The sequence below is a fragment of the Caretta caretta genome, chromosome 2 (genome assembly GCF_965140235.1).
Source record: "Caretta caretta isolate rCarCar2 chromosome 2, rCarCar1.hap1, whole genome shotgun sequence".
Lineage (NCBI taxonomy): Eukaryota > Metazoa > Chordata > Testudines > Cheloniidae > Caretta > Caretta caretta.
The window spans coordinates 203,436,082-203,450,673 of NC_134207.1; the positions used below are offsets into that span (position 1 = coordinate 203,436,082).

Genomic DNA, 14,592 nt, shown 5'->3' on the forward strand with positions numbered 1-14,592 from the left:
TTCCGCCCTCACAGCAGATTTTTCTGCCTCTTGCACCTTGACTATCTTCTAAAGCTGAATGGGGGTCACAGCAAGCAAAATCATTTTTGCTACGCTTTTTCTCTGGGAGCCAAAGTTTCAGGGGCTTTATTTCTCAAACAGGGACTACTTGCCAGGCTCCTCTCCTAGTTCCCCAATTATCAGAGCAGGCCAAATAGAGCAAACCAAAGTCAAGATGTGCTGTGTCTATGAGGAGACCTTCTAAGGAGACACAGGAGGGGAGCTCTGTCATGATGGCTTCCAGCTCATGGACTTTCACTTTGCCGAGGTAAGAGGTTTGCCGTGCTTACGGCTTATTGTGGCTTCTCTATCCCTCGACACTAGCTAGTACTCCTCCAGAGAGACCTCCACAAGGGAAGGTCCATTTTCCTCTGCTCTCAAGACTGCAAATATTAACATCTTCACCAAGTAGGAGTCTCCAAGGCTAGTCCAAAAGTCCACCTTTCCTTTAGTACAATTCACCTCTATAGATAAAAATTCCTGTGTGCCATCCCAGTTTCTTGAATTTCATCTACATTTCCTCTCAATTTAGTTTGGAGAGTAAAAAGCACACAGATGGACCCCTGTCTGCCCCCAGCTCCAGGTCTAAGCCCCCTAAAATGCAAGAAAAGTGACCTCTCCTCTGATGGGGACACCTACCGTCCCCCAAAGGGCAAAAGTAAAAATCCCTGCAAATTCTCCTTTCACAAGCTCTAGCTCAGTCCTTTGAAGAAGAGAAACTATCAGCTTTGGATAACAATAACCCTTTCTGAGAACCCTCAAAAACGTGTTTGAAACTAGAGAGAAAAGGTGATGGCCAGAAACAAGATGCATCTGTAAAAGGATGAGCAGGATAAATACAGAATGTGTCCCATCCAAAACTAAAACAATTTCCTACTCCTCTATCAAAGAATCATTAGGAAGGAGTGGAAACCAGGGTGAATACAAGTTAATAGTAAAGAAAACATCCCTACTGTGTTAGTGGTGGATAGATTGGCAGTGAAAGCCAGGGCAGTTAACTCAATGGCCAGGCTTAAACAGGCTTGGTCAGCAGTCAATTATTCAAATTAAATCCTCTGAGCCTTAAATTCTTAGATGGAATCTTGTGTGAGAGGAAGCTTGATAAAGTGATATCTGACAACACACACAAGACAAGCATGTGTTCCTTACTCCAGCATAGCCAACTAGCCATCTCAAGAGAAGGAGCTCTTTCCCATTCCTGCTTGCTACAAAGTTGCCAGAGAAAGGTAACCTTATTTGACAAGTAAAACCTAGATCTGAACACCAGAGAAAAGCCTAGGTAAGGGACAACTGGGTCTGACTTCTCCTTCCACATCAAACCATCAATAGGACTACAGCCAGGCCTGCTTCTATCTGGAAATAGGCTTTCAGATTTTAGGAAATTCCAAAAGTAGATTCATGCATTTTAAGGCCATAAGGGAACATGTGTGATCATCTAGTGTGACGTCCTGAATAAACCCATAGGATTTCACCCAGTAACAAGTAAAATTTAAATGGCCTCAGCCCAAAAATGAATTTGTGATGAACCTTAAATTTTTACTACTACATGTTCTTTAGTAAAAATAGAATATTTCTCAAATACAAAATTAATGCCAACTGAAATGTTTTTATATAACTTTACCTCAAGTTTATAGTTCCATTTTACTATGTTTATTAACGTTGGAGCAATATATTTAATAGTTGGTTCATTTTTGCTTCAAAATACTGTATGTAAAATTTGGTTATTCAGAACTCTGAATTTCTAGGTTCTGTTGAACACTGAGAAATCATAGTTGAAGGGTTTAATGCATTTTCTAATCAATGTACAGAGGAAATTTATCCTTATCAATTTAAATGTTGGGATTTCTCTCATTACATTATGGAAGAATCTTCTCTAGCAAAGATTATTCTTAAGAACTTCATAACATTTAAAGGTTAATATGTTAGGTAAAGAACAATATCTTAAGACAAACATTTTTATTACAGGACATGAAGGGATAGTTCTGATTAAATTACATGATTATTTGAATGGGAAAGAAGACAAAGTGCATCATTTCTTGCCCTCAACTTTAATGTCTTTAATCAAATAATGACCTTCTGGAAATAGTTAATTTTAAGCATTTGGAAAGATCAATACCACTTTGCCACCAAAAAATGGCCCAGATGATGAAATTTGATGTATTTAAAGTACCATTTCACCCTTTTAACATAGTAAATAATTTAAAATGCTTTCAGTACTCCTTTGCCACCATTATGTATCTCATTGTTCAAAGTATTATGACTTCTTTTTGCAAAAGCAACCTTCCTGCACAATGAACAGCTCACAAGTTAAAGCCTGAGGAAAACAGACATTCACTGTGATAGTGCTTTCCATCCTGTATTTCTTCCTTCCTATACATGGGTTCTGCCTTCATAGCTGCAAAAGTAATGGAAGTATCAATGGCAATGAACAAAGCCATTTTAACAAAGATGAGATTTGTAAAGCAAGTTGAATGAATTTGAAGGGAGAAAGTCAGTTTTAGAAGTTTAGTTCATCAGTTTGCATCTATTGTTCTGTCTTTAAGCCTTTGTGTTAAAGGTGAAGGATTTTGGTGGCTCAGACGATTAAGAGCCCATTTTACCCAGTTTATAGAACATTGATATGAAATTACACTTGAGTGCCTTCAGCTTTGTAAATAAAAAAAATTGCCCTCTATTAGCATGTTTGTGGGCAGATTAAAAACAGTCTTCATTAGCATAAGTAACACTTACAGATTCTTTTAAAAGTAGAAAATTATTTGCTGAATGATAAATTGCTAGCTTTATAGTTATTGCTGAAAATGTGCTCATTCAAAATGCCTACTGTAGTTTAGTCTACAATACTGAATTTTTTGAGTTTAGAAGTACTGTTTAATGGATAATGTACTTAATCCTTGTTCATACTGGATGCAGAAATGTAATTCATGCTTTCCACTAAAATGTTTTGTATCAAATACCTCCCTATTTAGGCTGATTTCTTCTAATGCCATATATTTTTATAGTGTATATACCCCAGAGATTGCAACAAAATACTCCTGCATGTAATATATGAAAGAACCTTCTTCATATCTTAGCATACATGATATAAAATGTTTTGCCATTTAGAATTCAAGTTAGAGCTAATCTTTTTTTAATATATATTTGATTCCTTGATAGTTAATACAGTAAGAAGTATTTGTCATTTTATTCCTTTTACCATTAATAGATTTACCAAACAAAGAAGTTTAGTTGCTCTTTACTGAATTCCTTTCCTTCTAGACTGGTTACGTTTGGCACAGTCAAAAATAAGGTGAGCCTCCTAGCCCTGCCACAAATATGGAGGGAATTGCATAGCAAATGTTGATTGGTTGCAGAAAGGCAATCCTTCTTGATTATAATAAGAATTGGTGCTTACCTATTCCATGTTTAATTGACTTGTATCAACTTCTTCAAAAAAGAAAGTGCTGAGGAAATCAGAAATTGTCTTGCTAGAAAGTGGGAGGTGAGAGTAAGGGTGAGGATCAGGATTTGTATTTAAATCAGATACAATTAAAATTTTCAGAAAAATACATCACTGGGCTATTGAGATTAGAACTGCTGAATTTTTCTTTAAAATAAGCATACAATGGTATATGTTGTGGACTATAACATTTGTCGTTATCTTTTTGCGTGTGTTTTCCTTTTTTTCCTGCAATAGTTTGGCAGTTTCTCTGCTTTCTAATGTCTTATGTTTCTTTAATGACATCCTAACCAAAAGTCAGTCAGTCAGACTTTTTTTTAATAATATTTAGGTTTAGCATCTTTAATTTTTTTCCTTACTGTAGCAAGACCTTTGCAGATGGTTCTTGGTTACTCTAAAGTGCATATCAGTATTTCCTTTGTGGCAGATGGATTTAAGACTTTTAGTTCTCAATAAATGTAGGTTTACAATACATAACTTTACAGGATTTGTGTTGTATATAACAGGTTTGAACATATTATCTCAGAATTCATCTGCATGGCATTTTCAGCTCATCCAGGGCCCATGTTAGTATTTTAAGTAGTAGGGAGAGCATAGTGATTGATAGCAGCTAAAGGCGTGATTTTGAATAGAAACAAAGGTTTTAGAACAGAAGGTGTCGCATTAAACTTTGTCAGTTTGAAAAGTAGTAACATTCTGAAAGTTCTACAAGTGTATTTATATGTAGCTAAATGTTTATATTTTGTCTTATACCTTCTTTATATTCAGTGTAATATTGCCTGGCAAACATACTATGTTTAAAGTTTAGGTTGTTCCCAAGGATGTTTTAGTTTTTTAGGCTTGCTGTTTTTGAATTGGCCTAATTTTTGAAAAGCTGCTGCTTCTTCACTGTGCTTTGTGTGCACTAAAGAACAGTTGTGATCTGATTTGAGTAGTAAGTCTTTTGCCTATTATCTTATAGTCCTATAATTTTGAGAAGCTATAAAACATGAAAACTGTGAATCAAATTCTGCCCTAAGTTATACTGGTGTAAATAAGAAATAACCTGATTAAAGTCAATAAAATTACTCCAGATTTAGACTATCATAGAAGGGCAGAATTTGGCCCTGTTGGGTTCATTTCTAAATTTAAAAGCTACATTAACTACATCTGTTCATGTTTTGCTCCAAGTAAAAACAGATTCAAAACCATGACATCTTTTGTTTTCAAAGTCCATCCAATTGTTTTTCTAAATATTATCAAATCATTTCTCACATCCTCTCTGTGTGTTGAATTTTGTGATTGAGGCATTTATCTGGTACAGAACACTGAACCTGGAAATATGTAGAATATTAATGACTTTTTAGTCTAAAAGAACTGATGTTGGAACAGTGATTTTGGTCCCCTGTGGGAGCTAGATCATACAACTTCTGTTAGTGCCGATTCACCCCCTGCATCATTTAAACCTTAATAAAATCAGGCTTTATAAAAGTATTCAGAAATACATAGTAGAGATCAGTCCAGTAAATTTTTTTTACCCTTGTAATTTTAGAAGAAACAAATTGGTTATTTCCATATTGCCACACAGATGTTGCAACAAAATGTCTATCTGCTCCTTTTAAAATACATGAAGAATAAAATGGAAAAATAGACACTTTTGTTAGAATAGCAGTCTATGGCTGCAGGTTGAAATAGTTTGTAAGAAGCATCTGATTTCAGTCTCTTAAAATCACTGCATTTCCTTGGAAAGCTAAGGAGACACGCTTCAACTTAACAATTCATCAAATGATTTTTAAATAAGGAATTAGAGGTATTATTTCAGGGCAAAGGTTAATAGCAAACTACTGGAAATGTTATGTTAGTCATGGGCAATTAATAAAAATAAGGATCAATCTAGTATGTATAGAAACACTGAAGTGACAATATGAGGAAAAAATATTTTAAGTGAATCAAAGCTCTCTTTCTGAAATATTTGTTAAGCCAGCATAATTGTGATGAATCTTTCCTAAAGAACATCTGTGGTCCACATGTTCACCACATATGCCCAGGTTCTAATGGACAGTGTCAGGCTAAAAAACAAATGTCTTTGCTTTTGTTACTTATACCTTAGATAACTGCAGTTTGTTTCTTTTTCTTTTTCGCTTCCTATGATATAAACAGACTTGTCAGTTTCATTTTCTGCTTCAGGATCACTAGCACAATGCCACACATTTTGGGTGGGAAGCATCGCAGGCTGCAAATATTTGAAAGACAATTTTCATTGTTTTTAATTACAAATTTCACAGTATTTTAATTAATATTGGATTTTGAAATTTTTTAAACAAAAACCTACATTATCCATCAATTTAACTGATGCTGTATAATTTAAAAAAATGCAGAATACTGTCCCTCTGCCTATGAAATACACAGAAGACTGGAAGGAGCGGCATCATGCTGAGTGCATGTGTGGTCCATGCACTAACCTACCTCCATACAGCATGATGCCTTAAGACAGGCAGGAGAAATGTACAGCTAGGTGCACTTTGCTGCTGCTGCTTTAAAAAGGAAATGTCTTCAACCCCATCTAGCATGTGGTGGACATCATCGCATATGTGCTAAGGAGCTGGCTACATTTCCTAATCAGATTCCTAGACTAGATCTCTTAGCCTATGTTACACTGGACACCACAGTAGCCGTTCTCTCTCACTAGCACTCTTTTGAGCAATAGGTTGGATTTCTATCCCATCTTTTCCACAAAGGACAGTTTTCTAATACATTATCTTCTCTACCCAGAGTACCTGTTCACCACAAATCTGGATTTGGCCCTATTTAAGTTTTCGGTTTCTCAACTGTGTTACCACCATATTTATTTAAAGCATTTATTTTTCATTATTTCCATATGTTTTCCTCCATATCCATTGTTTAATCTGCCACCTGTGACCAAGACCATATATTTTAAATTTTCAGCCCTCCAAATAACACAGGATGAATTAAATCACTTACTTCTACTGTTTTCTCTTCTTTAATAGTTTTTTAAAAACTACACTTTGAAATTAGCTTCTGGACAAAGTATGGTATGGCACCAAGAACATCTAAATTTCCATTGTTAGTGTATTTACAGAAAATATAGTAAACTGGATAAACCACAAGTACGTGAAGAAGGGGTCTAAAGGTTTCTGAATGTATTATTTGTTGGTCTAATAAAATATCACATTATCTTACTTACAACATTAAGAAATAAAATTTTATAGAGCTAGTTTAAAAAAAATCCTTGAGCTAAAAAAAGAATTGTGAATGTTATATACACCAGACCCTTGCTAGAACACTGGATTTGGGATCCATGCGTGGTACCGCATTAAAATGAATTCCAATTAATTACATTTGGGATCCATGGCCGCAACCGCGTTATATGCAAATTTGCGCTATATATACGCGCGTTCTAGCGAGGGTCCGGTGTACTTGTAATGTTTTGTTGCTGCACACTATATTAGCCAGTTTGTGTCTGCGCTATTCCTTTCAAACATTAAATACCAAGGCAGAAAGTACCCCAGATTTAATTTTAAGGTACCATAAGAAACCAGTTGCTAAATGTTCAAGATAAAACTGTATGTCTGTCTTTGAAGCAAATTAGCAATTGCTACATTTCTCATGGGACAGTCTTTTGTCATACATTTAGTCTGTTTGCCTAGAACATGTCTGAGTCGGAGTGAGTGCATTCTTAGATAATTTGCTATAATCTGGAAATGGTGTAAAGGGCATGTTCCTGTGCATACCTATGAACATATCCCCTTTTAAATCCACAATATCAAACAAACTTGTGAATCTGATTTTAAAGTCTGTTTTAAAGGGAAAGGATCTGAAATAGATAAAGTTATCATATGGGGTAAGTTCACCTGCAGAGCCACCTCTGTATGTAGCAATGAGGAAGAAGATATAACTTAATGTCTACTCAAAGGATTCCTTTCTTTTAAAAGGACATTATAGAACTCCTTTATCATAACAATTTACATGAGGCAGAACTACAGACGAGATATTTTTGAAGTATTTTTACTCTGAATAAGAAAAATTATCATACTAGAATTCAGGGGGGGGGGGGGGGAGAAATAAGAAGCGGCAGCCAGAAGACATCATCTACTAGCTACTAAAATACATTCTTAATACCCTGAGATGGATATTGGCTTACATAAAAGAAAATAAACAGAAGAAAGAACATACTGGAGTTAGATGAAACAGAACACTAACTATATATTTGGAGTATGTAAGGGATACTGCCTTGATCAATTTGTTTGTTTAATATATAGCAAGTATGTGAAACTACTGAAAACATGTTATGCAAAAAATTCCTATTTTGTGATAGTAAAATAACATAACAGACTCTTGACACATTTAGTGTTTACTTTAGATTTCAGGAGAGGCCTCCAGAATTTAAAATGAAAGTAATTTCTGACAAAGAAAAGTGGCGGGGAGGGAAATGAGGCAATGTAAAAGTACGAATTCAGCCCTTGTTTGTCCCTGTAAAACCCCATTCACTCCAAATGAAGTGTAAATGAGAGTAAAATCTGTCCCTTATTAAATGATACTTTGATGTTATCTTCAAGGGGTGGCTTTGTGAACTGTTACGTTGGAAGGAAGATCCCTCACCAGAAAACAGGACCCTATGGGAGAATCTTTCAATGATCCGAAGGTTCCTCAGTCTTCCTCAGCCTGAACGAGATGCCATTTATGAACAAGAAAGCAATGCAGTTCATCACCATGGTGACAGACCTTCCCACATTATCCATGTTCCAGCAGAGCAGATTCAGGTTAGTTTACCTTGGCCAATCCAATATAGCACTAAGTAAATAAAGCTTTAAATGCAGCAAAGGAAATCAGTGTTTCTTTTCTTCCTGCCAGACTAAACAGAGGTTTCTCAGTAAAACATAATAGTGCACTGCTATCTTCCTTCACAATTAAAAGGAGAGTGTGAACATATACAAACTTACTTACATAGACCTGATGGGTCAAATGTATCTGATTGGAGGAGGAATAATTGATTACTTATCTTAGACATCCTTAGCTAGGCTCACATAGTTTCGTTAGAGGTCAGAATTAGAAAGATGGCATTACTCTGTTCAGTTGTGATACTTACATAACCTACAAAGTGGAAGGAACTGATATTTTTAAGTGGTGTCTTTTAAAATCCAAGTACCATAGACTCAAATACTCAGCAGCAATGGTTCACTTCAAGCAGAAATGGAGGGAGGGGGACCAGACCTAATTCCTCATCCCATTTACTCCCAGTTGAAACTTGGGATGAGTCAATGTTTATTTGTTTTTCCTTTAGAGCCCCTCTCCCACCACCCTTGTGAAAGCAGAGCATAGAGGCGCTTTCTTACCAGGCCTGCTGACCACTGGACCTTGGCTGGGTGCTGCTCCACAGGTGAGCTGGCACGAGTTAAATGTGTCAGGGAGAGGGTTTCAGGACCCACTCCCAGATAACCGAGAAACAGCTTATCTATATACTTAGAAAAGATACGCTCATTGAACTAGCCATGGTAGGCCTCAATATTCACCTGGGGAGATAGTTTTCCTTCTGCTCCACTGCATCCCAACACATGAACCAGATAGACTATCACACAAAACGTAGTAGAATAGTTCCAATATGTGTCCGTTTAACAAAAAGGAATTAAATAGCTTTGTCAGCTCAAAGATCTGAGGTCAGCCTTTAACTGCTGCCCCAAAGGGCAGAAAATACCCATAGCATTCAGAGTTCCCAACCTCCACTGAGGCTTAGTGGATCACTTGTATTACCAATACGGAAAAATATTTACAAATTTACAAAGAATGGAGTTATCCAGCAGCCAGAAACAACATGAGTGTGTATTAAAGATAAAACAAACTGAACAAGACAATCCCTTAGGATATTGAGTACTAAAATAATTGTGAAAGCCTGGAAACTTACTGTTTGATTTAGCAAAAAAGAGAGAGAAATATCTGTATTAAGTAGTAAAGCAGCATTTGTTTGAAAATGTACATTGTTTTTAATAACATTACTTCTTAGGGGGATAAAAGGAAAATCTTATACACGGTATAAATATTCTAATATTACGCTGCTTTCTCAGATTGGCTTGCTTTGTTGATAAAAATTATGTCCTTCATCTTCCAAATGTTACTCACATGAGTAGTTGCATTATACTATATCAGTCTGACTACTTGTATGAATAAGGGTTGCAAGATTGGGTATTTTGTATTTGTATTTACAGTATGGTAGGGATTTTTTTATATACTGTAATTGTTTGTAGATGCATCAATTGTATAATTAATATATGTGCTAACTCTGAAAAGCCCTAATCCTGCTAAGACTTAAGCACATGCATAAAGTTAAGCACTTTGAGTAGGGGCATACGTCTATTTGGGACTTAAGTCAAGAATGGGACTACTTGCAGTGCATAAAGATAAGGATGTGCATAAATATTAGCAGGACTGGGGCCATAATTATAGTATCTGTATCCAGTGATGAGCTGCCAAAATCTTAACAATCGGTTCCGTATAAAAAGTTCTGATTTAAGGGATGTGCCACAGTATGTATTTTTTGTACCAATAGGGTTACCATACGTCCGTATTTTCCTGCAATTTAAGAACCAAAAAGCCGGGCATGTCCAGGAAAATATGGGTGTATGTTAACACTACCTAAAGTTCTTTTTTAAAAAGATGGACCTGAACTAGAAATGAGCTCTGTTTCACATGTGTGGGTCTCCGCCACTCCATGGGGGTATGCTAGGGTGACCAGATGTCCTGATTTTATAGGGACAGTCCTGATTTTGGGGTCTTTTTCTTATATAGGCTCCTATTACCCCTCCCCCCCCCCCGTCCTGATTTTTCACACTTGCTGTCTGGTCACCCTACGGTGTGCACATCTGTGGCTCCCAGCTGCTCCCTGCCCTCCTCATTGAAGCAGGTGTGCAGGGTTACTGCCCTGGGAACTGCAGGGCACCAGTGGACGTGGGGCCAGCTGCAGACAAGGGCATGGGCCAGGGCTAGCTGGAGACAGGGGGTACAGAGCTGACTGGAGACAGGAGGGTGCGGGGCTGGCTGCGGGCAGGGCAGGGCGGAGGGTGCAGGGGGGTTCGGCATGGGTTGACTGGAGATGGGGGGCGTGGGGGTGCGGCAGGGGCTGGCTTTGGGCAGGGCGGGTGCGTGCGGCAGGGATTGGCCGCAGACAGGGCAGGGCGTGCGGCATGGGCTGGCTGGAGACAGGGCAGGGGGTGTGTGCGGCAGGGGGTGCAGGGCTGATGCGGGCAGGGCAGGGGGTGCGTGCGGCAGGGGCTGGCTGGATATAGGATGGGGATGCGGCAGGGGCTGACTGCGGGTAGGGCAGGGGGTGCGTGTGGCAGGGGCTGACTGCGGGCAGGAGTTGCGGGGGTGGCTGGAGACGGGCTGGCTGTGGACAGGGCAGGGGCGCGGCAGGGGCTGGCTGCAGGCAAGGCAGGGAGTGCGTGCAGCAGGGGTTGGCTGCGGGCAGGGGGTGCGGGGGTGGCTGGAGACGGGTTGGCTGGATACAGGGCAGGGGCTGGCTGCAGGCACTCATGGGGAGAGCAGCTCAGAGCAGCCCGAGAAGCAGGACACAGCCCAGGCCCAGCAGAGCAGCCGGGGACCCACCAGGCAGCAGTGGGAGCCCCAGGTCCAGGGGTCGGGGGAGCAGCAACAGCAACAGGGCTTGTGGTCAGCGCCAGGCGGCAGCCCACAGGGATCCCGCAGCGCAGCGCCCCTGGCGGCCGGAGGAGGAATTACATCACTTCTCAGCCGGAGCCAATCAAAGCCTCAGCACCCCCTGCAGGGAAGCGGGTTAACAACTGGTTCGTGCGAGCTGGCTCCAGCTCGCCACTGTCTGTATCTAAATTTACCGTTATATAAGAACCATTAAAATATTCTATTAGAGAAAATCTAGATCTATCTAATGTTCACTTTTTAAGACAATAAGTATTACTTTATTTAAATTGCACCATATGACAAGAAATTTGCTGATCCAAAATATCTTATTAAACCATTCTTTTTGTGCTGTAAAGGAACATAATTCTCAGCCAAAGCAGTAGCTAACAAATTCACTTTTGATTTAAACATGATCTTATAATGTGCTGTGCTCCAGCCGGTGATGAGAAAAACATTTCTGTCCCTAGGGCTCAGTGCATCACCTTTTTAAAATGTCTTTGAATTCCTTGCTTCCAAACCTTCATTTTAAACTCTTGTTAATTATTTACATCCTGATTTGCTTTGTCATATTCCTCTGTGATGTGCATCCTGGGTCATTTTATTGCTTGACATTTTGGAATGCTGGATGTTCACTTCTAGTAATAATAACGCAACTTATTTAGCATTTTGTATCTTAGCACTGTATAAATATTAACTCAATTGAGGTAAGTATGTATGTTTATTCCCAGTTTGTATGTTGGGATATTGGAACACAGGCAGGTTAAGTGACCTTCCCAAGGTCACACAAAAAGGTACTGTCAGGGTGATGATTAGAAATGAGGAGTTCCAAGCTCCTGATTATTTATTTTTTTTATTTTTTTGTCCTTGTCTAGACTAGGATTTTAAAATGCCATGTCAGAATAAGAGAGAATATATTAGCGAACACATTTTCAAGTCTAGTGTAGACTCGAACATGTTAAATCCTAGGCCCACCTCTAGGCTTTAACTCTGCCAGTTTAACAGACATTCAAGTTAGCGTGCCTCGTCTGCACTTGACTCTTAAAATGTTAGTTAGAAAGTGTTACCTAACATGTCCTACCACCATATCGTCAAATCGTAATCTAGACAAGACCTGAATATTTTACCAATATTCCTCCCCTTCTCCCACCACCCGTTCACAGAGAAGGGAACTAATTTGTATTTTAATTCTGACTCACTGGGCAGTAGTAAGTCTTTTTTCAAATCTCCAGGGCCTTTCTTTTTAACTTCGATATCTGGATTTGGGGGGTAGGATAAAAATATCAGCAAAAATACATTTACCAAATGATTTATTTTGTCTTCCAGCAACAGCAGCAGCAACAGCAGCCAGGTCCCAGACTACCACCAAGGCAACCAACAGTGGCATCACCAGCTGAATCGGAGGATGAAAATCGTCAGAAACCCCGACCACGAACAAAGATTTCTGTTGAAGCCCTGGGAATCCTACAGAGTTTCATACAAGACGTAGGCCTATATCCGGACGAAGAAGCAATCCAGACTCTCTCAGCTCAGCTTGACCTACCCAAGTACACCATTATCAAGTTCTTTCAGAACCAGCGATATTATCTCAAGCACCATGGGAAGCTGAAGGACAATTCCGGGCTGGAGGTGGATGTTGCAGAATACAAGGAGGAAGAGTTGCTTAAGGATTTAGAAGATAGCATCCAAGACAAAAATGCAAACACACTTTTTTCAGTGAAACTAGAAGAAGAATTATCAGTAGAAGGGAACACAGAGATTAATGCTGAATTGAAAGACTGATCTAAAAAGTATTATTTTCATTCAACAGTGCCACTGGTATTTAATAATGAAACGAAAATTCCATCTTGCGTTGTGTCAGAAACCTCTCATTCATTGTTTGGTCAATGAATCTTCCAAAACTTGCACAAAAGTTGGGGGGAAAAAGAAAAGAATAATGCAGACTGCACTAGATGTTTTACTCTGTTTTACAAACTGCTTTGCAGCTACAGATGAAGCGTTGAGGATTGTTTGATATTAATTTGTGTTCACTGGCTACACTGTGGTGTACCCAATAAGCATGATACCAGTGATTTTGATTCTGGAGCCTTCAGACAAGCATTACAACCTTTGTGATTTGTTTTTCTCTCTTTTTTTTTTTTTTAATTATTACTGTAACACTCCACACTTGGTCTTTGGAAACTCACGTTTATTTAAAAAAAGAAAAGTTTGTTACTCTTGGTCTATTGTATGTTACAAAAGAACTATAGACTGTGGAATGCAGTTTAAAGATAACATATGCCAACAAATGCCTTGTATTATATGGCACTGCCGTAATTCAGATTTGTTTTTGTTTTGGAAATAAAGGTCACTGTATTTTTTTTTCTATTCTCATTGTTATATGATTTTTAAAAAATGAAAAGAAAATGTGAAACACAATTTAGTCTATTTATTTGTAGATCCTGCAGCGTCATGTTGTAATTAATTTTTTTGGGAAGTTTCCGTTAAATGTAATATTGCTTCTCTTGTTATCATACTGATTTTTTTTTCTATTTATAAATGTATTTTGATGGGCAGTAAAACAAAGTGTCTTAAAAGTTTTAAATAGAGAAAATGTGCTTTACACAGTTGCCTATAAAAAGTGCTCTATGTTATCCAAGCAATTCATACTATAAGCTTCACTCTTATTGTTGTATGCAATTTTTACTATCATGCAAATAAGCTTAGGTAAATAAAACTAATAGATCACCTTAGAAACTTATGCAATTAATGTGAAAATAATTGATGTTTGCAATGTGTCTTCCTTTGGTTTACAATCAATTTTAAAGCTACAGCTGTATAAATTTTCTGTATAAAGGTGTATTTCTTTTTTATGAGTTTATTGCTATGAAAACACCAGTTATTTTGTTACAGCTGGCTGTTTTTATAAGTGTATCACAATTTTCTTTATGCAGAAATGTTCTGACTAGGAGTGGTTATTGACTGTAACTACACAATTAAAATTGTTTGTATGGTATGATATGGCAGGGTTTGTCTGCTTATGTGTATATCCTAAAGAAATATCTCTGCTCTAAGTGCATGTTGTACCTTCTTGCCACCACTTCGAAGATGACTTTTTTCAATTGTTAAAATCACAAACACTTTTTTAAGATGACCTTCTTAAAATTTGAATTTGGATAACATACTTTAAAAAGAAACAGTCTGATTATGAAAATCATAACCTGTCTTTTCTTGGTTAAAAACTTGCCTGCCCAGCAGAGATAGCAGGATATTATTGAGTCAAGAGGCTATCAGGCAAAAACATATGTACAATTCCTGGCAGTAATGCACGTATAATGGATGCAGCTGGTTTTATTTTATAGTACTTGAATTATGCTAACACTGTTCCTTACACTAAGGTATAAACATTAGTCACAAAATAAATAGGAAAAATGGCCTTTGTGTAGAACAATCCCTTACTAGGCAAAAGCAGTTTTAATGATCATTAATAAGGT

At 38.0% G+C, this 14,592-nt stretch overlaps 1 protein-coding gene across 8 annotated transcripts in view; it reads left to right on the forward strand.

Moving 5' to 3' along the window:
- The window catches only part of SATB1 (SATB homeobox 1), a 108,757-nt gene extending 94,640 nt beyond the window's left edge, over positions 1-14,117 (forward strand). For 7 of the 8 annotated variants that reach the window (XM_048838544.2, XM_048838542.2, XM_048838543.2 and 4 more), the window contains 3 exons: positions 8,032-8,235; positions 8,757-8,852; positions 12,446-14,117. In XM_048838544.2, coding sequence (XP_048694501.1) covers positions 8,032-8,235; positions 8,757-8,852; positions 12,446-12,901 — 756 coding nt within the window. In that variant the 3' untranslated portion in view covers positions 12,902-14,117. The remainder of the gene's footprint in view (positions 1-8,031; positions 8,236-8,756; positions 8,853-12,445) is intronic. The other variant, XM_048838545.2, reaches the window with a different exon arrangement.
- Positions 14,118-14,592: the final 475 nt, after the last annotated feature.